This window comes from Conger conger, chromosome 17 (assembly GCF_963514075.1).
Source record: "Conger conger chromosome 17, fConCon1.1, whole genome shotgun sequence".
In the NCBI taxonomy this organism is placed as follows: Eukaryota; Metazoa; Chordata; class Actinopteri; order Anguilliformes; family Congridae; genus Conger; species Conger conger.
In genome coordinates this window covers 25,290,751-25,312,730 of record NC_083776.1, presented here as the reverse complement: position 1 = coordinate 25,312,730, position 21,980 = coordinate 25,290,751, and the positions used below count along the sequence as shown (strand labels likewise).

The following is a 21,980-nucleotide window of genomic DNA, read 5'->3' as shown; positions in this document are numbered from 1 at the left end:
CCATGCATAATCTAATAAATGAGAATGGCTCATTAAAAGCAGAGACGCTCTTAATTCTGATTGAGAAAGTTCAGGGGCATATTTTGCGGGTAACTCTGAAAAAAGAAAAGAGGAACAAAAAAAAACAAAAAAAACACTCCATACTTCAATAGCCAATTATTTTTGCCCACAACAGCCCCTGGTGCGAACCACGACAAGAGGAAAGGGCTTAATTTTCAAGCCCTGGCACATCGCTGACTTGTTTGATGTCAACAGGGCTTTTGCACACGGTTCTGTTTTCGATGTGGCTATTTTTAGAACAATTTGTCCCCCTGGCTGAATCACAGGCCCCTTGATTTCCAGAAATAGCATTTCCCCTCTTCTGCCGGATAGAACAGGATGGGCCTGCGCGATATTTTTGGAACTCCAGCTGGAAGGTAGTTCCCCTAATTGCATTAGCACAATAATTCCTGACAGCTATGCGAGCAAGCTTTACTTTATCCTACACACGCAAAACAAGTGAAGGAAGCGTGCCTGTTCTTCAATGTCTCAATGGAGTACAATAGTTTCTGAATGAGATAGTTGGTCAGCTTCTCAAAATCAATATCAGCCTTGGACAGGATATAGAATTCACGAGACAGGATTGAAATCTGATAGATTGTTCCAAGATATTTTTAACCATGTTAATAAACAATGGAGAAATTCTCTCAAAGAATGTACATAGCGTTTTACTTTAAATACATGTTGTCAATATGCCTTGAGAGAAAATTGCTGCTTATTAAATAAAGAGACTCAGTAAGGCAATGAAACCTTGAGTTATTTTTAGAACTTAATTCTGCCAACAGTGGATTAACCAATTCATTTTCTAATCACTAGGTTTGTCTCCTTGCAGGCATGTGCATTTTGATTAATTTGAGATGGAAATATTACACATTAAACACTACTGGGCGACTACGGTTTTATAATGAATCGTTGTTTATTTAGCTGACACTTTTATCCAAAGCGACTTACAGTTGATTAGACTAAGCAGGGGTTAAGGGCCTTGCTCAAGGGCTCAACAGCTGTGGGGGTCTTATCGTGGCTACACCGGGGCTTGAACCACCAACCATCCAATTCCGAGTTATGTACCTGCCTTGTTTTAAGATTACATTGAAGAAAGAGGGCAGGGGACACATCCCAGGCACTGGGAGCGAGATCAGCCTAAGCTCACTGAGAGAATGACGGCAGCAGATGGCAGAAGACCCTCAATTTATCCATCTAAACCCCCACTCATGCCTGAATTCTTCATGAGCCTCTTTCTACACAGGGATGACAAATAACTAAATTGAGAAAAATACAATACGAGATGATGGTAATGATGATGTTCTCAGTGCACGCTGTCGGTGGAATTGTGCGTCGTAGATTTAAAGGACATTAAAAGACTGCCGCTAGCAGAATAAAATTAAAAATAAACACAGCCTCTGGTAATGACAGTTCATTTCTCACACCGCTTACAGAGAGACCGAAATACAGAAAATGAAGCACAAATCTTGGCATTAATTTGAATATTCTTATAGCCCCAGCATAATCACACAGGAACACAAACCGACCTACGCTCTTCACAAGCAAATGTAGCGTAACCTTGAAAAAAAATAAAATAAAATGTTTTATTCAGAATCTTAGATGAATTATTTTAGACACCCTCACATCAGCTATATAAATTTCTCCCACAACTATGTGAAATTCTACGGCTGCCACGCTTTAAGTTAAAGGTGGATACAGCACTCGTCAGAGCGTGAGGGCGCTGGGCAGAAATCAACACGGCGAAGGCTTCATCTGATATACACCGCCCGTCACGCAAGTTCCTCTGAATCAGCACTTTCCAGCACTGCTGGAAATCAATGAATATTGGCTGAGCTATTCAATTTAATTTATTACTAGCAGCCTCCACCCCTTTAAGCACAGAGAAAACCCCACGTGCAACATCCACTGCCTGCATCGTCATTGACCATTCATTTTAAAAGGAGCCCTGAGTTCAGCCACTATAGAAAAGTGAATCCTGAATATCGCATGAACAGGCAGAGGCCAAAGGCAGTCACCCTGCCCCAGGGTAAATGAGAGAGGGGGAAAACGCGTGTTTAAGTTGCTGGTGGTTGGTTTAGACATTTACAAACATTAAAGAAACTGGGACTTCAAAAATGTCACAGTTCATCCTCTGCATGTCAAATAATTGGTCCTTGGCCATTATCTAATTAAAATATCCACCTTCCCTTTCTGGAGTCCATCCCTCTTTATTGGTCCTTCTTTAGGCAGAAGTGGCGTTTGAGAAAACCCCAAATTAAATTCCCACGTCGTTTTGACAATAGTGACACCATTATATGGTTATAATCAACCTGGAGTCTGGACACCCATAGAAGTGCACAGACCAATCAGAAAATAAATAAAAAGAGTAAATCTATAATCGGGTCACATGGGAAATGCAAATGATATATGACGCTTCCTTAGCAAAATATATATATTTTTAAAAACTATATGAACTCTGGTTGGATTGAACAGATGTGGATTGAACAAATGTGGGGGGGCTGTAAATTGCGTGGGGCATTCACTCGACAGAACTGTACTGTACGTTGTTTCAGCTGACAAATTAGCTGGTCCTCCTGGGTCTGGAACCAATCTCTAGCTCTCAAAACAAAACAGACCCCCTTCATTGATGTATGACACCAATTTTCCCCTCGGAGAAAGGACTAAGTGCCCCTTTGAACACCGGTAACATTCTACACCTAAAATTCCACTCAACTCTGAATTCTAAATAGTCATAGGGGCTTGTAAGGCATTTTTTTATGGAAATGTGAAGCAATTTAGCATTTACAAGTGTACCCAACTTCAATTTACATGAGTGAATTGCTACAAAGATGTATAATATTTTAAGGCTGCAACAATGTAATGGCTCATGTTTAGCACATTCATACTTTAGCTAGAGCATGTCCAGAACACAGCCATCTCTAGCCACTCTTTTTAGTTTCAGTCCATGAGATATTAGCATCCATTCCTCCCTCGTCACGCATATCCCTTGGGGCCTGTTTGACAGGAAAAGTTGCCAAATGACTAAGCATTTAGCGGACATGCAACAAAAAAGGTGTTTGTCTTCCCAAAGCAGATTAAAGACGATTTATTTAACCAATCAACATTCAAGTCAAAAATGAAAGGTAATTTGATTAAAATCATACTTTTTTGCCCCTGTTGCGTTCCTCTGTAATGTGGGCCAGACATTAACAACTGCAATAAATAGGAAGTCTATGTAAGGTGGGTGGAGCTACGACAACACTACCCTCTCAATGGCAGTGACAAGCACAAGTGCCCATGCTCAATTTCCTCTGATTAGATAAGAGGACTCAAAGTGTTTGGTGCCAGACAATTAAGTGCATACAGCACACCAAAGACAGAGTCAACAGCTAAAGACTGAAACAGACTCAAAATGAACTTATGCCACTGTCTCTGTTTGTGGGCCGTATACAGGCTTATGCAATAACATTTTCTCAAATAAACGTTTTACTGGAAGGGGGTAGCTCATAAAAACCCTTGCCAGTATTGAATACACTCCTAATCATAATATGACTCAAGGCAAAATGATGCAAATCTTGAATAAAACTGTCCATGTTAGCGAAAGATTACAACACAAGCAATGTACCCCCATGTATGTAGCACAGGACGAGCTGTAAGAATGCGTTTCTTGTTTTCTGAGGTTACCAATTCCAGGAGCATGCAGGCCAGAGGTCAGATTTTAATCCGACTCAGAGCATTAGCTAGTAAATAAATGTGCTGCAGAACGTAAGCCCTTGTTAAGCGTGATCCTACTAATTACACATGGCAAATCTTGCTATTTTGATTTTTTGCACTATTTCTCTACAGTGAAGGGCTTTCCCTGCACTCTAGCCCTCTCTGCAGCAGGCTAATGAATTTAACCAATCTCTATAGGTTTAGCGCGCAATGAATAGGTTGAAGTGTCTTATGCACTTTGGCAATTAAGGGCTGGGGTAGAACCATGCCAGAGCAGAAATGGAACACTGCTTTAACATAGAAAAATAGGTCCTTTTACCTGTTTGGCTAGCTGCATAAATAATGAAATGGTTGGGCTCTATGATCATAGGATCATCTCATTAATATTGACCCAATCAAATCACAAGTTTCTTTAGTTTTTTGTGTCATATGATAGTCATCATTGTTGAGGGTTGGCTCCTCCCTCTGGGAAAAAGAAACCCATGTGGACATTGTGGTACATACTGTCATTTACCATGGGTATCAATGCAAACAGAAAATAGCAACACCAGACCCAGTAGGTACTAAGCTATGCTAACGTAACACGGTCGGGCTCATAGGTTAAGTCATCTCCACCACTTGGCTTGACAATGCGTATGCTGAAGAAATTACAATGCACAAACAACAATTTCAATTTTTAATTCTGTGGCTACAGAGGTACAGTAGTACACGTCAACTGCAGCTCCTGTTATTAAACCAGACAAGTGTAACTGCAGCCAGGGGCAACCTGATAGGTGGTTCAGTTTGGCTAAAGTAGGTCAGAGCTGGGTTTGCCATCACTGTGACAGCAATGTGACGTATGTTTACTCCTAGGACTCTGGACTGCTGATCTCTGATTACCATCATCATTTCTTTCACTAGAGCTACTGTCCTGAGACCCAAAGGGACCCAAATATTAATTAGATTAATATTGCAGAAATGGTCTACCATTACCTTAAATAAAGGGTACCTAAAACCATAATTCGTTTTATGTGGTCCTTACACAACTATTCATTCTTTATGGGCAACAGCAAACAACATTCACTTAATTTTTTCACACTTTTTATACATAAAAACCTTAATGTAGCTGATAACACGATTTCATATTCTGTGCTCCTTGCCCCACCAACCTCTCCTTAAATAGGCACAGTTCCCTTTCTGTAGGTGGCTTTGCATTGATTTCAGTTTTACTGTATGTTTTCTATTGAATGTATAGGCTACAGCACGGCCATACAAGCTGCTTTTAAGTTACTTGGAGTGTATTAGCGTGCTTTAGATTACGAACCACAAAATACCTGCCATTGTGAATCCGACAGGTTGTCATGAGTGTATCAAATTGCCTAAAAGCATAATAATTTAATCAAATATTATCAGAAACTACCTGGGCCAAACAAACACCAAAACGGAAATGCTATTGAGAAAAAAACCATTGACGGTCAACCATTTCTTTAAAGCCAGTTCAAACTGCAAACTAACTGCAGACCTTTCTCGATGGTGTTCCCTTTGGTTTTCCAATGCACACTTTGGCTTGTGATCTAGATTATGTTTTTACAGCAATGACAGGTTATATGCACTGCGCCACGGTTACAAATAGCGTTAGATGTATACCAGAAATATCAGGGTCGTTCAAGATTTGGTCAACACAGTCCGGGGAAAAACACGGTAATCACGAGTCGCATGACGGCTTGGGTTTCCTCCCCTACAGATTTTGGCGGACACAGGACACGTCAGTACTAGCAGCATAGCAATACACTCCCTGCATTTCATCTTAGATAAACGATTCATACAAGCAACGTTACTATCCACCTAGCGATCTACATATATGTCTCCCATCATATACCATCGTTGTGACGTAGATTTCGTGCATAAAGCCAATTTTAATCACATAGCACCTTTTAAATTAGTGCAGATTCAGATTTCCTAAAAAAGCAAAGAACAAGAAACAGACACATTTTGTTTGTTGTGATCAAATACCAACAAGTTCTCTTTACAGGATAAACAGCACATTGTGCAATTGCGGCATGAAAACGATTCACAACACGAGTAGGCTGGCTAGCTAGCTACACATTTATTTTACCAGCAACGCACAGTTGAGGGCTTAATGTTATAGACTATGCATGATGGAACGCATACACGTCGCCAGTTTTCTAGTACCATAGCCTAGCGACAATAACTTATGTAGCTAGTTAACTACTAGAGAACCTAGATGAATATGATATAGCTACACATACAGCTAACTTCCAAGCAATGTTGCAACGGTGACTTCAATTCAGTGACAACCTAAGAAACCCAAATAAGATAACGTTAGTATAGCGCATCCTATATTGATCCTAAACTAGGTTGACTCGTTTTGCAAACGTTTCTATGAAGCTGGGTGATCTTTCTAGCCATAGTTAATTTAGCAGTTATTTTGTAAATAGACTCAACGGCAATGGATTTTGCTAGCATGGTAGCGAACATTCGCTAGATAACTAAAGCTAACTTTGCTAGCGATCAAGCAACCTATTTTCAAATGTGAGCTGGAGCACACTTGTCATGCGGTTTGACTATGTTAGCTAGCTAGCTATTGGATACCAATACATATGGCAGCTTTAGCAAACTATTTTTTGGTTTAGTTGGCTCATTCGCCAGGCTGCCGGACTGCTTAACGTCCGTCTAGATACCTTATGCGAACTGGTTAAAGCCTATTGTCTAACGTTTGCAATAACATAATATAGGTAGATACACTCAGATACTTACTTAGCTAGGCTACATGGCAAGACAGCTTGCCACCCAGCGTGGTAGTTAATTGACTAGCTATGGATGACCAAATTTACTCGTGTAACTTAACGTTACTTAACTGACACGTAGTTAGCTGGCTTGTCAGTTAGCTAGATTAACAAGATCTCTTGTTGCTTAGCTACATGGTTATCCGTGTACCTAGCCACTTAGCATGCATATACGGCAACGATGGCTTGCAGTCTAACGTTAGCGAGTAGCAAGGTGTTCATTAAAAGCATTACTCAGAAAAAAGCATGTCCATTTAAGTACGTGTTCATTAGGCTTACTTAAATTGACAATTACTTAAATTTAAAGACCACACAAATAAGTGGAAAGTGCCGTTTAGCTACAGTCTAAAGTTAAAATGCTAACGTTACAGTACGTAGCTAATGATACTTACCAGAACGATCTCCACTAGCTAGCCTCGCTTTGCAGTATTGGCAGTCAAGCTAGCTTGTCCTGGTATCACCAAGTCTTGGCTTGAGGCGATGAATGCAGGTTATGCGCAGCTTAATCGGCGCCCATGGATTAAGTTAAAATGAAATCCAGTGGTTAAACAGCAGCAGTCCGATGTATTAAAACCACCCGCATGTGTGCCTATTTCATGATACCACAGACTGTAGTCTCAGGTCTGTGCTGAATGATTCCTGACGCTCCAATAACATCTTCTCCTTTCTGCCAACTCGCTGTCCTTCCAACATATGCAGTCATTGGATGATCGCTAAACGGGCTTTAACAAGTCACGAATAGGCTTGCTAGCTCGGTAACTCAATTGCTGCGGCGCGCTTGGACAGCGTGAAGAGAATATCAGAAGCACGAGAGCTTAGAATGAATATTAAATGAACTTCGGTTTGAAAACAATACCACCTATCAAGTTGTATTGCGCTATGCTTGTATATTTTGATCAGGTGTGGTATATTTATAATAATATGATGTGTGTTCAGTGACGCTTGTTGAGGTTACATGAGGTAATTTGGGATTCGCCAAAGTCAGCAATGAGAGCATTCTTGCGTGTTGCCGAATACCTATTGAATATATATATATATAGGCATTTTTTAACAATTGAAAATGTATTTTCGTTGCATTTACGATTTATTTATATATATATATTTTGTTTATTATATATATATATATATATATATATATATATATATATATATATATATATATATATATATATATATATATATATATATATATCGCACAATAAATGCAACGAAAATACATTTTCAATTGTTAGAAAATGCCTACACGAACGAAGAACGATTTGCATGAAATTCAAGATGGGCACTCACTCTACAGCTAACTAGCTAAACTACAGTGGGCTACTTTTACATATATCGTAATGGGCAACGTACACTCTCAGAAATGGAGTGACAGTGGAGGCACGTTTCTGTTCTTCAACGATCAGATTTTCCAAATGTACCACAAAAGTACTGCAATGATCTCTGCGTTTTCCATGGTACAATGAATTATAGTTTGCTGGCTAGGGGTACAATTTTATGTACCTATAGGGTGCCTCTTTACATTTGTACATTTTTGGGCCCCTTTCTTACCTTTATTTCTGAGCGTATATGAGTTTAAAAAGGTGACTATGTTTATAAAGATGACTAGACTTTGCCAGGTCATAGTTTAAGTAAAAAGCAGTATACGGTCTGCTGTCTTTATTTGCACATTGAATTCACCTTGGTTTTTAGGAAACCTTGCTTTTTTCTATGGTACTTACCATATTGCCCTCAACCAGTAATATAAGTAGCTTGCTGCCCCCAGTTTCACCTGTACACAATTATGTTAATGTAATGACAGGTGTTAACTGTTGCATTGGTTTCTCTTTTGGATTGTTGACACATAAGGTCCACGAAGGCCACTGTAATTGATGACAGATGAATCAAAAAAACTATGAAAAAAACCCCATAAAACAATGGTTAGTGACATTACCAGCACTGTCCAGAGGGCAGGGATGATAATATTAAAAGCCACCATACACTGAAGCAACCGAAGCATTCATCAATGGGAAAAATTGGAACGTTTTGGACTTGCCAAGTGAGTCACCTGATTAAAGCCAATGAAGCACTGAACTTCACTTGTGGAAGAGGAAACTGGAGAAAGTGTCGTTGCACAAAAGAAACCCTGAAACAAGGATAATCTGAAAGCAGCTGCAGTGAAGGCCCAGAAAGGCATTTCCAAAGATCATTAAAAGAGGATGTTATGTACCCATGAATTGATTTGTAGCTCATATATTTTTTGCAATAGAAATAAATGCATAAAATAAAGTGGACAATCATGGACAGTTTTGTTTATTGGAGATTCAATGTGGCACACAGTGGCCATGATCTGGTAGCCTATTTTCCTCAGGCAATCTTAAACTGTATAGGATTTATTTATAGTCACGTAATGTAACCATAATGCAACTAATTATGGTATACAATCACGTTCAAGCATCTTTGCAATTGAGAAGTGCGGAATTTATGGCTGAGATAGAAGAGTTATTGGTGTTGTGAAATTGACCTTATGCTAAAGCCTGATCTAGTTGCTGATGCTTTCATTTTGCATAGCAAATATTTGTAAATTCAAAAAGAGTTTCTTGCCTGTGTATGGAACATTGATAATGTCTCAGCCAGAAGATAACTTGCCACAGCCAAAAATGCAGTTTCTTTGAGGGAGAGAAACATAACCAGCATTGCTTGATGAGAAATACTAAATTATCATATGTGGGTGTTAAAATGATGGTTTCTAAAGAAAAGTATCATATAAGTGAAGGAACAGTATGTAATATGTGCTTGCAATATGAAATAAATATACAGTAGTGTGCAGTGAGGATTATACACCACCACGTTTGTCTAAAAGGGGTCCAAATATATTCATTCTTTTAAATATTTTGGTGAAAATGTATTGAATACTATTGTAGGCAATGAGAACAAAAAAATCATTGCCACAATTACATTGGGGTAAAAGTTTGGCTAATAAACAGAAACTGACCATCAGAAGTAATTTTGCAGAATAATGCTTCAAACCAGTTTACACAAATTGTTTAGCATCAACAATCATGGAATGAGCCATGCATTCTCATTCCATGATTGTTGATGCTAAACAATTTGTGTAAACTGGTTTGAAGCATCCATCCATCCATCCATTATCTGAACCCGCTTATCCTGATCAGGGTCGCAGGGGGGCTGGAGCCTATCCCAGCATACATTGGGCGAAAGGCAGGAATACACCCTGGACAGGTCGCCAGTCCATCGCAGGGCACACACACCATTCACTCACACCATTCACTCACACACTCATACCTACGGGCAATTTAGACTCTCCAATCAGCCTAACGTGCATGTCTTTGGACTGTGGGAGGAAACCGGAGCACCCGGAGGAAACCCACGCAGACACGGGGAGAACATGCAAACTCCGCACAGAGAGGCCCCGGCCGACGGGGATTCGAACCCAGGACCTCCTTGCTGTGAGGCGGCAGTGCTACCCACTGCACCATCCGTGCCGCCCGGTTTGAAGCATTATTCTGCAAAATTACTTCTGATGGTCAGTTGTTCCAGTATTTAAGGTAACACGAACTTTGAGCAGTGTCACAGTGTTAAACACGATGGCACGATGGAAAGAGCTCTCTGAGATTGTTCATATCCACATTGCAGCCTTACATGATGCCGGTTTGGTCACTTGATGAAAAGAATCATCAGGTGACATAAAAGTTATGATTTGGCCCGCTCAAAGTCCGGACCTTAATCCGATTGAGCAAATCTGGGATTTGTTGGATACCAAGATAAATAAATCTGTTGTAACATCGAAATAATCTCTTTGGAATGAACTTCAAACTATATGGAATGGTTTAATGAGTAAAGAAATAAAAAGATATGTGAATGATTAAATGCAAAACAAAGGCTGGCCACACTAGATATTGATTTTTTTTCTCCAAAAGAAACTATTATTCTTGTTTTCACAATATATTGTTATCTGTTTACTTATTTTCATCTACATTAATCAATATTACATGAAATAAATACTGAAATTGAATTGTACTTGGTTTCTGATTTATCTTCATTGTGTTAATTGTATAATCATCACTGCACACTACTGTATGCTTATAAAAAAGATGCCTTATTGTAATGCCAACAGACCTCGTTGAGTGCATGATCTAGCCTTATAGCAATTTGCTGAAGACATAAGAATTAATTTATTTAAATAACTTTGGGTGTACCTTGATACACAGCTGCATGTTGCCCTTACATTTCCCAACCCCAATTCTAACTTTTAACCATTGTAGCCTACAATATAAATGGAAAATGTGATAAATAAACAATAAAATGTGAAACTGATCATCATTTGTGATATGACAGAACATCACACAGAACAAAGTTTTGAATATTTCTAGTTTACTGTCTGTTGTTTAGATGGCAGTTTTGCAGTTGATGGATCGTTCCTTGTGTTCCTATATTGCCTCATAGTAAAAAGGTAGGGAAATTATTTTCTGGAAAGAATGATGCATAGACTGTTGTGCATGAAAATCCCAGGTGATTCTGAGATACTCAAACCACTCTGTCTGGCACCAACAATCATTCCACGGTGAAAGTCACTTAGATCACATTTCTTCCCCTTTATAACATTTGGTCTGAAAAACAGCTGAACCTCTTGACCATGTCTGCATGCTTTTATGCATTTAGTTTCTGCCACATGGTTGGCTGATTAAATAGTTGCATTAAGGATCTGGTGTACAGGTCTTCCTAATAAAGTGCTCACTGAGTGTATATGTATATTTTTAGTACTGGGTTTACATGACATGGCTGGTATAGGCTAAATACATCTAAATGAAGTACTTCAGCTGTTTCTGATCATTGGTTCATACATTTTATGAAACTACAACACTTGTAGACGCTAAATAAGCACAATATAACCCCTCCAGCCAAAAACACCCTTCAAATCACCTGTGGTACCTCCCCTAAGTTCCTAAATTTCTATATGCACAGAACATAACTCTATCCTATTAGTTTCAAGTACTTCGTTTTATACATTGAATTTTACAACTACTTATTTCATAATGTTCCTGAACGCTTCTTCTCAGGGCACTGCATAGGAGAGAATTACGTAACTAATATGCCCCCATACGGAACACAACAAACGGTTTCTACTCAGTAGGTGAATAAACTACAGCTGCTTTGTGCCTTGAAAAGTAGTGCATGTAATGTATCATAGCGTCCAGTAGAAGGAGCACTCGGTCTTTAAAATATGTAAATATACTGTAGGCTACATCATACTTTTTGGTTGCAAAAATGATCGGAAAGATACTTTTAAGGATTGTGGAAAAGTTCTGCTTTTTTAACGTGACGTCAATGTGATATATGTGACAACAACCATGTTCCAATGTCACACACACATACACGCACACGCGCGCGCACACACAGTATGACGATTGACGATTGGAACATTATGTTCCCCTTGAAAATACTTTCGTTTCCTTTATTCCGCCCACTAGGTCATGTTTAATCGGCGATTAAGAAGTCCGAATATTACATTGGCGATAATATGGTATGTATTTCTAACTTTTTCACAGCCCACCTTATAATGATAATTTCCCTTGTTGTGTTAGCGTCATGAAAATATTTTTTGCTAGTTTCGTTTGTTTATATAAACTGCGTATCGTTCTATTGCGTTGTGCATAGTTTTTAGATATAATCCATTGTCAGATTTATCAAATAGGCCCTAGTCCTTATCTTTGTTGTACACTTGAAACTGTAAATCCTTCTATGGCCTTTCAGCGTACTTGTTCCTGGTGATAGGTATTCACTTTGTACTTCACAGCTTGGAATTAATTGTTTATGGTCCCTTGCATGGTTAGATAGTTTGATAAAGTTACCTTGATAGTTTTAAATCATAGCCTCACCAATTCGTTAGATGGCTAAATGCAGGCTATGTCTTCTAATGTAGGCTACTGAAAGTTAATTTTAAAAACACTCATTAGAGACACTTATTTACTTGTTCAAATTCCTTTTAATACATGCGTATGAATACTCACTTTTTATTATGTAGGCTAGTCTATGCTAACCTATCATACACAAAACCTACAGTATGGGCTACACCTACATGAATGATCACTTGTCGAAAGCCCAGCGAAGCGAAACTTTCGTTTCTCCAGTAATGCGTCATCAGTTCAGCATGGGATAAGCGTATTTAAAGCATCCGATTCATGCATTTCCGTCTTGCGTAGCTGGTCTCGTTTAGAGAGGTATGTACAGTTTTCTTGGCTTGATTGATGGGGGCTTATTTATCATTTAGACCATCCTCAGCAATACGCGCTGATTTTCTATTGTTATTGACTACCTATTACTCATTTCATGTCTTTATTTCAGTTACCTCTCACGGATTGATGCTCATTGCGATCAATTGCAAGGGCACATCAAGGTGGGCAGCTATTATTATTACTATTATGATGATGATGAAGATGATGACGATGATGATGATGATGATTATTATGATTATGATTTTTATTATTATTATTATTATTATTATTATTATTATTATTATTATTGTTGTTGTTTGTGTTGTATTTGGCCTACTTTTATTATTATTACCTTTTACAGATAGAGGCACTGAAAGCACCAGTTTGATCATATTAAGTAGAGCACAAGACTACAATCTACAAACAAATTACAGGATGGCGGCCGGACAGTTGTCTCAGGCGATTAATCAAATCTCAGAGGAGCTCAGCTTGGACGAGTGCCGGAGGCTACTGTACTTGTGCGGAGACCTGCACCCGCACTGGTCTGTGGAGGATGTGAGAGGGATGTTCAGGCTTAAAATGAACTGCCAGGAGGTGGACCAGATGTTTCTGCTGGAACTCATGCTTCGGCTGAGGCGGTTTGACATTTTGAGGAAGGTGCTGCGGACAAACAGACAGGAAGCTGAGGCAATGTTAGGAAGGGGACACGTTGTTTCGGAATACAGGTATTTTGCCCCGATGATAACATACATTACACAGTCTCACGACAATTAAGCCTTAGAATCTGGAACACAGCAGATATCAACCTAAAAGCTAGACGAAGGTGACTGCACAGTTCTGATTTTGTTGGGCTGCAGTGGTGCCAGTTTCTCGTTAACATACTTGTATAATAAGACAGTATAATTTGTTTATGAAGTACATGAATCAGATTTAATAAGAACAGACATATTAATGTGCTTCATGGATTATATATTAAATGTGTTCTTTGTGTTACAGAGTGCTGATGTCTGACATAAGTCAAAACATGGGTAAAAAGGACTTGAGCTCCGTCATATTCTTACTCAGTGGCAAGGTGCCCAGAGGACAGTTGGAAAAAGCTACAGTAAGACCGACAGTTTCACTTACAATTCAGTCATTTGAATGTTTTTTTTGTTCTTTACTCTGGACCAGCAGAGGAGTGTTTCCCATTGGGGTTTTTCTGAACACCACATTTGTGTTTTTCTTTGCACCAGGGAGTTTCTTACCTCACTGCTTGCTTTTTGGAGTGTCAGCCCTGTTTTTTTCCCCACCAATTTTCCTTCTCACGCTATAAAATTCATTTGGGGAAATGCTATACAAATAAGATTCATTTGATTTGATTTTTTCCCCCAAAGTGACTTACAAATGTCAGTAATATCGGTTGCCATTTTACTTAGCTCGAGATGTTTAATGCTCTGTTTTGTCATGCAGCAGATTGTGAAGGAAATTGATTAATGGGTTTTCACAGAAGTTAATGTGCTGTACAGAAGAGATAGGAAGATAGGCCTTGAAAATCAGTAATTAGCTTATTTTGATAACAGATGTATGATCTGTCATTTAGTGTATATTTTGCATGATATGTGTTTTTATTGAACAAGTTGATAGAAGTTAAGTTTAATGGGTTGTTCCACAGATTTGGTTCTTAATCACACACACACACACACATATATATATATGTGTGTTATTGTTTCTGCCTGACTCAAGAGGTTACCTATTTATCCCACAGAGTTTCCTGGATGTGGTGGTGGAGTTGGAAATGCTAGACAAGGTTTCCAGCGACAAGGTGGATCTAATATACGAATGTCTAAGAACTGTCCGCAGGCTGGACTTAGCAAAGAAGGTGCAGCTGTACCAGATGAGAGGTGAGGATTTTGTTCATAGCCCATGACATCTGTTCTGTGCCTTGAAAAGGTTTCGCTGATTTCCTCTATTATTCTATATTTTTCACACCAAACACTTTCAGATCTTTAAACAAAATGTAATATTTGACATTTATAATAAGGGAAGCTGAGTAAACGCAACTTCATTTATTTAATGTAAAAAGTTATCAAACACCCATATCACCCTTGTGAAAAGGCAGCTGCCCCCCGAAACTTAGCAGGAATAATTGCAACCAAACGATATTTTGCTTTAATTCAGGTAGGGTGGTAGGCTTTCGAGAATCAACTGCTTGTTTTAGGTCCTCCCACAGCATCTTTATTGTGTTCAAGTAAAGACTTTGACTAGACATCATCTTGCAACTTTATCTTTAAATATAATACTGTATCTTTTACTTCTCCTTTCTCTATTCATATTCATGTAGGAAAGTGGGTCAAAGGGGAAATACCAGACTTCCTCATATAGATATAAATCAAGTTCTGTGTCATCAGTTCAGTTCCTTTCCCGCCATCACTGACCAGTATGAAGGTCTGTGTGGGCAGGAAACACTGACGCATCTGGAACGTTTCGGTTTTCAGTCAGAATCATGTAATGGGTTGAGAAGCGGTAATGGTCTTCACTAACATGCTTAAAGTCAGAATATTTTTTTAATTTTGGGGTGATTTACCATAACATATTTTGGGGTGATTTACCTGATCACATTCAGGTTCAGGTGGAAATTTCTGAAAAATCTATGACTTGTTTCCGTTCGTTTGTACAAAGTTAGGTGGTTTCCTTCAGGGGTGGTGGGGGAGGATGATGACCAGTCATGACATGTTTTAATCAGCTTTTTCATCCATCTTAGATGGGGGTGAAATGCCGCAGCTAAGTTATACTGTCAAAAGATCAGTGGAAAAACAGCAGTGTCTGAGGAAGATTCCGGTGAGGAGATGAGTTTATCTGCTTATTATGCAGTCATTTATTTTGTATTGATTCTGTGTGAGATCTTTCCTACCTCAGCAACCTGTAATGTCCACACACTGCCAACTCAAACATGTGTTCCTTGTGTTCACGTGTGTTCAAACTTGTTGTATTCATTTGTATTTGCATTTGTATTCATCTGGGTACAGTAGTTACTGTCCTAATTCCTTACTGACTTGGCGTAGCCTTACTGACTTGGCCTTGTGTACTGCATGTTCATGGCTGTACAACTGATTCTTTGTGAATTGTAGCTTATCCAACCTGTCTGTAGCTTATTCTAATGGCCTCGATATGCAAGTTTTTGTTTGTCGCTTTGGATTAAATAAAATGTAATGTATTGTTCTCTTCTGCAGTGCTATGCATTGTTCCCACCTCAACCCCCCACTTCTTCTTCTGCCACGTGCCATTGGTCACCTAAACCCCAAGGTGAGTGTCATTGCCCCACCCCCTCTGTCCCCATTGGCAGGGACTTAAGGCCTGGACACACCAAACCGACCGTCGGTTTGGTGTGTCCGGGCCTTTAGAGACACTGCTTTCTTCTTATAATTTTTATTTTATAGCATTGGAACCCCCCCGCCTACCCATTTATGTGTATGTGTTGAATGCCTTTATTCCTTTCAGCTCCAGGGAACATTACATTTGCAGTGCCTGAAACTGGAAGACAATTTTGTCAGGTGATACGAAGATACTATTTTCCCCTGCTTTACGGTGAAACATCTGTGGCATCACTGGCTGATTTAACCCTGACGTTGCTGGCTTTTATACTGTCAGCAACCTCAGTGCTTAACCGGAATGCTCTCAAGTTTCATCTTCACTTCCTCTTCCTGCGCACTTGGTTCCTTTTCCTGAGAACAGCTGTCAAAGCATGGAGAGTCGCATATGTGGCAAAGATCCCCTTCCTTGCTGTTGCAAAATAACCGACTATCCAACTTTATCTCATGATCATATCCCAGTGAACAGTTGGTCACAAGGCAATGAAACTGTCTACTAGGACCTAGCCAGACCATATCCAGGCAGAACCTGAGTAAACCTCGTCCAATTATGTCAAAACTTCTCTCAACCTAAGCGTGCACCCTGTAGACATCTAGATTCTGATTTTTGTTCACTGAGATATTAGAATCCAATCATTCATCCATCCGCTGAAAACACTTCGACAGCGACTTGCACAAACGGCCTCCGGGATGGACATCCATTATCTCCGACTGGAGGCACAGTCGCTGGCTGGTTGAAATATGGATTTTCAAAGATTGTGGAAATATTCTTGCTCAGCGTGGATTTAGTTTCTTTTGTGTTTATTATTTTCTTTGTTTTTATTATGATTTTTAAAAATAAAAACCTCATCTGACCAAATCTCAATGTGAAGTTCCCTGTTAGCAGCCTTAGTGGGGCAGATAATGAAGCTCCCGCACTGCCAGTGACTCACGCTGCTTTGATGCGCTGTCCTGGCTCTGAACTCACCTCGCTGCTCTGTGATTCGCAGGCCCCTGTGGAGGCTTACAGGATGCGGGCGGAGCCCCGGGGTGTCTGCCTGATCATAGACTGCGTGGGAAGTGATGGCGGTGAGTGCGCTCAGTCCACAGCTGCATATGCCGCTTACTGTAATTGGCTGGTGTGCTGGGAAATGCTCAAGACTTTGAGGCTGACGTGCTGGCCATGAGCTTGCAGGGCTTAAAATGTTGTTGTACCCCAGAGCAAGCCAGCTCAGTTGAACCTGATGTGGCTGTATATTTTTCTATTTATATATTTATTTTTAAGTTTGGCTGTTATTTAAAACATCTCAAGTACAAATATGGTATACTCTCAAAGGTTACCCGAGCTATAAATGATTGTCTTGGTACCATTTTTTTATTTTGAATGTCTAATTAGAGCGGGAAATGAATTGAAAGAACAAATTATTGAAGAATATTATTTGATTGTGTTTGCATTTTGGTTTTATATTCAGTATATTTAGTTACAGATACTGCGGCAGAACCTCAAAAAACATGAATTATGAACTCTTATAACTTATTATAACATCTCAGACTAAGATACCTTTTAATTCATGAGTTTTATAATTACTTAGAAGGATTGTCTTCAAGATAGGAAGAACTGGCAGAACAGCCTCTGATCATAGGCAGCTCACGTTGGTAGATCCTCTTACTAATGTTACAAAGTTACTCCCATTACTTCATTACTTTAGGGGAGCCTCTTTTTCTTAGTGTGGGACACAACCATTTTGAGATTTTCTTTTATTGTATCTTGAAGTTTTATTAAACAAAATACATAAACATCATACAACGCTAGTGATCCTACTCACAGCAGTTAAATGATGTTGCTCAAACACGCAAAAATAATTATCATCATTAATTCACAACAATGGCGTGGCCTAACTGAACTGAGTGGGATCTTGCTGAACAACAGCTCATATTAATACTTGTGCATTGCGTTTCCCCAGACATGCTGGAGCAGACGTTCAGGCAGCTGCACTTCAGGGTCATCCTGCATAAGTGGCTGAGTGTGGGAGAGACCCTGTCCGTCCTGCGGGAGGTGTCCAGATCGGGGGAGCACCGGGGGGCCGACGCCTTTGTCTGCTGCGTCCTCAGCCGGGCCACGCCCACCGGCCTGCTGGCCACCGGGTGCCAGGGCCCGGGGCTGAGCTTCGACGCCGTCAGGCAGCTCTTCACCACGGAGGCCTGCCCCTGGCTGGCAGGGAAGCCCAAGCTCTTCTTCATCCAGAGCTATGGCCTCCCCGGGCCCCACGGCTGCTCCGGGTTCAGCGACGAGGACCTGGAGACGGACCAGCCGGCCGAGGCCCTGTGCGCGGAGACTGTCCCTGAGGACGCCGACGTGGTGTGGAGCCTGTGTAGGACAGACGCGCAACAGCTGGAGAACAGCACACACCGCTCTGTGTATGTGCAGTCACTGAGCAGCGCCCTGCTGAAAGGACAAAGCAGGTAACAACAACAACAACAACAATAACAACATCATCATCCTCTCACTGACATGAGAAGCTTACAATGCAGAATTTCAATGTGAAGTTTGTCTATGGTATTCTTTGTGTGTAGCAGATCACAGAGGCCATTGTCAGTTCATTTTGAGAATTCTAATGTGCATGAGAAGACTTGTGTTCTGTCATCCCCTCTGTGCACTGCTGCTGTTGTTCTGAGATGGAATTAGATGTTGTTTTGTCCTTTTACAGGGGGATGCACCTTGTGGACATCCACACAGAAGTGAACAGAGTAATGTATGACCATAACCAGAAGCATCAGCGAGAAACGTATCACATAAGCTTGCGACACACACTGAGGAAGAACCTCTTTATATGAAACTGGATTCACAAAGCGGACTGGATTTACAAAGACACACATGTAATACAAACGGCTCCGGACTAGGGAGTAGACAATTTGCAGAGAATCAGGAGATGCACAGATACGGAGAGACAGGTGCGAACACTTCGCTGAAACTAAGCAAGTAATCAGTGATAGAATAGGGAGGCGGAGTTACAGAACAGAATTGAAACTGGAGATGCGTTAGTAAGTTAGTTAAGTGATTTAAATTACAAATACCCAAAACTAGTGAATGTTAGGCAACGGGGGCAACGGGGGTCTCGGAGGGTTCTCGCAGGGAACAAGGGGTCTTGGAGGGTTATCGGGGGGAACATGGGGTCTCAGGCGAGCACGGGCCCTGGGTCTCTTTCTTCTTGACCTGGAGGGGTCTGGAGCCCAAGTCAGCGCATGGGCCGGGGCCAGAGCCTGGGACTGGGCCAGACATGGTGCAGGGGTCAGACGAACGGAGCGGAACGGGGCTTCTCCGGGCATAAGAGGCTCGGGGGCCCGAGACGGGCAGTCCTCGGGCAGACGGGGCTCGGAACCCGGAGACAGGTACTGGGGTAGAAGTGGAAGCTGGAACTGGTGTGGTTCTGGAAGCTGGGTCAGGAGTGGAGGGTAGGTTATTGATAAGAAAGGAAATTGGATATGGCCGGGTCCAAGGAGCTTGGCCTGGATCGCTGTGAGTTGGGCAGTGATCTGCTCCAGCCTCCACATGCGGGCCAAGTGAATGGAAGAGTCGTGCGCCATATCCCAGGGGGTGGGGTCCGCTGGTTCCATGTTGGCTAGTTCGTTCTGTTATGCCGGGGGGAACAGAAGAACCAAAAGCAGGCAGGACCGGAAATCCAATAAACAAATTACAAGAATAATGATAATAACGAATATAACGACTAACAGACAGAACACAGGAACATAACACAGAATTTTCATGACGAGTGGAAAACGTTTTGAAGTTTCTCGAAAACAACACTAAATCGGACACAAAGTTTGCCCAGTTTGCATGAAACCTGGTATAAAAACTGTATTTTCTTAGAAGATTCCCTGACACAGCAATATTCTCTCTTATATGTTATCTTTTTATATAGTAAGATATTTAATAATTTCATTCTATGGAAGCATATGCTACTTTATTATATACTAAGAATACTTAATAATAAAATGTAAATGGAATTTTATTCATTGCATTAAAATATTTTAAATAAAGCATTTGTATGTCTCTTCTTTGCTTCAGTATTATCCCTTGAATGACCTTCTTGGGATTTCAACAATAAACTTCAATCAAGAGTTGCAAGGCCAGTTCTGATATACTTTACAAAATAGTTGGATTTTACAACCATGCAATGTGTACTGTTATTACAGTTTTTTACAATCGTTTTCACACTTGTCTCAATACCATGTCCACTTTTTCAAAACTCTTCACACAGTGTGCTTTTGAAACACGCACTTGAGCACATCAGTTAACCTTTGGTGCAAAATGCACTTCAACCACCAAAACACTTAATATTTCACCCAAAAGTGACTCATGCTGCCATAACTATAGCATATGCTTTCTCCCATAAGACTACTTTGTCACTCAATGTTCAATGAACTGCAAAACACAAACAACATGGAGCATTGCTAAATACATATATTATGTGTTTCCCTTTCCTCTATTTTTGCATCCACAAATATTTCAAGCCAAGCAGCTAAAGAAACTTTTGATCTGTTGGTTTGCCTCTCATAATAGATGTCACGACTGAGTGTGGGAAATTTACAGTAAACTGTAAATGAATGAATGTTTTACTATATTGGAAACCCAGAATAACAATTTTTACTGTGTAATGTAAAACAATATATGATAAAGAAACAAATCACAAAAGCAACAGTATTCTTCAGAGGGTTTACAGTATTTTGACGCTTGTTCTCTCAGTGCAATATACTGTAATTCAGAAAAGAAAAATACAATACAATCAATTACTCAAAATACATTACAATCAATAACAAATACATACCAAATAGCAATATTTCCACTATATACAGTAATTTGCACATATATTGTCTGCCTATCAGTATCAGAAGTCTACTTTTGGCCTGGCCCATCCATCCTGTCCTCTGCATTTGGCTATAGATTTTCATCAACATCACTCCAAATGTTATCTCTTGCTATACACCGAGGAAAACATCTTTTTGCGTGCCTTATCCAGCCCTGGATGTGTTCCACTGTTATGTCATACACCCAGCAGCCATTGCATCTAGAAGTGACATCTGTTCATGTGGGTGGTGGTCCTACACCTTCACATATACCTTCATAAACTTCATATTGGTACCTGAGTTTCTTGACACCCTCAGAGTTCCTGTCAAAGGGGACAGTGTACAACTGTTTCATCCTGATCTGATGTTTCTGTAACACTCTTGAAATGGTTGTAGTGCTTACACTGTCAATGTTTGGAAATATGTTCTTGTCTGCGATTATGTTGTTGCGTATTTCTCTTAGCCTAATGCTGTTGTTGACAATGACCATCCCAACTATTGTATCCTCCTGTTGAGGTGTAAACATTCTTCCCCCTGTGTGACTGTGTGAGGTAACCGCTGGGTCCTGTAGTGAGTCAAAGACAAATGTGCACTGATACATCTGCTTTTTCTGGTGACTTCTCAAATCACAGTACTGCTGTAATATACACATCAATTGAACTCCTTCAGTCAGAATGCTGTAAATACTGTATAGTATTTGTTGGTTTGCCTGAAAATCCTCACTATTGAAGCGACTGTGGATCTAGGCAAGTTTGGTTGAACCCTCAACCTGATTCCCTCAGGGACAGACCATGATTTACCACATGATCAATGACTGTGGCTCTGATTTCACCAGACACAACTGTTCTTGCTCTTCCACGATGTCTTCTTCCTCTACCTCTGGCTGCATCCATTTTCCCCACCAAGGCTAAGGAATGCAAATGCCAATCCAAAGGTGGCCCCTTTTGTATATGTGGTAACGGGGCACAAACAACAAACACCTGGATAGATTGTTCACTGAAATGACAGTACATATACAGCAGTAATAGTGGAAAAATCTCTTCAGTGACAACTACATCTATATTTACCCTATATAC

General features: G+C 40.3%; 2 protein-coding genes across 5 annotated transcripts in view; one reads left to right on the top strand and one right to left on the bottom strand.

Annotated features, from left to right (window-relative positions):
- The window catches only part of LOC133116243 (hyccin 2-like), a 47,987-nt gene extending 40,611 nt beyond the window's left edge, over positions 1 to 7,376 (bottom strand). For both annotated transcript variants that reach the window (XM_061225622.1, XM_061225623.1), the window contains exon 1: positions 6,914 to 7,376. The gene's annotated coding sequence lies outside the window, so the exon portion shown is untranslated. The remainder of the gene's footprint in view (positions 1 to 6,913) is intronic.
- A 4,542-nt stretch (positions 7,377 to 11,918) lies between these two features.
- On the top strand, positions 11,919 to 20,097 carry LOC133116673 (CASP8 and FADD-like apoptosis regulator). Of its 3 annotated transcripts, none has more exons than XM_061226512.1 (11): positions 11,919 to 12,042; positions 12,864 to 12,915; positions 13,168 to 13,458; positions 13,730 to 13,835; positions 14,478 to 14,613; positions 15,474 to 15,550; positions 15,943 to 16,015; positions 16,211 to 16,263; positions 17,070 to 17,148; positions 18,024 to 18,522; positions 18,768 to 20,097. In XM_061226512.1, exons 2-11 carry the CDS (start codon positions 12,881 to 12,883, stop codon positions 18,892 to 18,894), a joined length of 1,476 nt encoding a protein of 491 aa, XP_061082496.1. In that variant the 5' UTR covers positions 11,919 to 12,042; positions 12,864 to 12,880; the 3' UTR covers positions 18,895 to 20,097. The 3 variants fall into 3 exon arrangements, with proteins under 3 accessions (XP_061082496.1, XP_061082497.1, XP_061082498.1); XM_061226513.1 differs by having other exon boundaries at positions 11,920 to 12,042; positions 13,095 to 13,458; XM_061226514.1 differs by lacking the exon at positions 11,919 to 12,042 and adding an exon at positions 12,282 to 12,739 and having other exon boundaries at positions 13,095 to 13,458.
- The last annotated feature ends 1,883 nt before the right edge of the window (positions 20,098 to 21,980 follow it).

Excerpts from the sequence above, each read along its gene's own strand:
- LOC133116673 (XM_061226512.1), top strand. The coding sequence starts at position 12,881 with ATGCTCATTGCGATCAATTGCAAGGGCACATCAAG. Across the intron at positions 13,459-13,729 it reads CACGTTGTTTCGGAATACAG|AGTGCTGATGTCTGACATAA; the intron begins GTATTTTGCCCC and ends TTTGTGTTACAG. Across the intron at positions 18,523-18,767 it reads CTGCTGAAAGGACAAAGCAG|GGGGATGCACCTTGTGGACA; the intron begins GTAACAACAACA and ends GTCCTTTTACAG.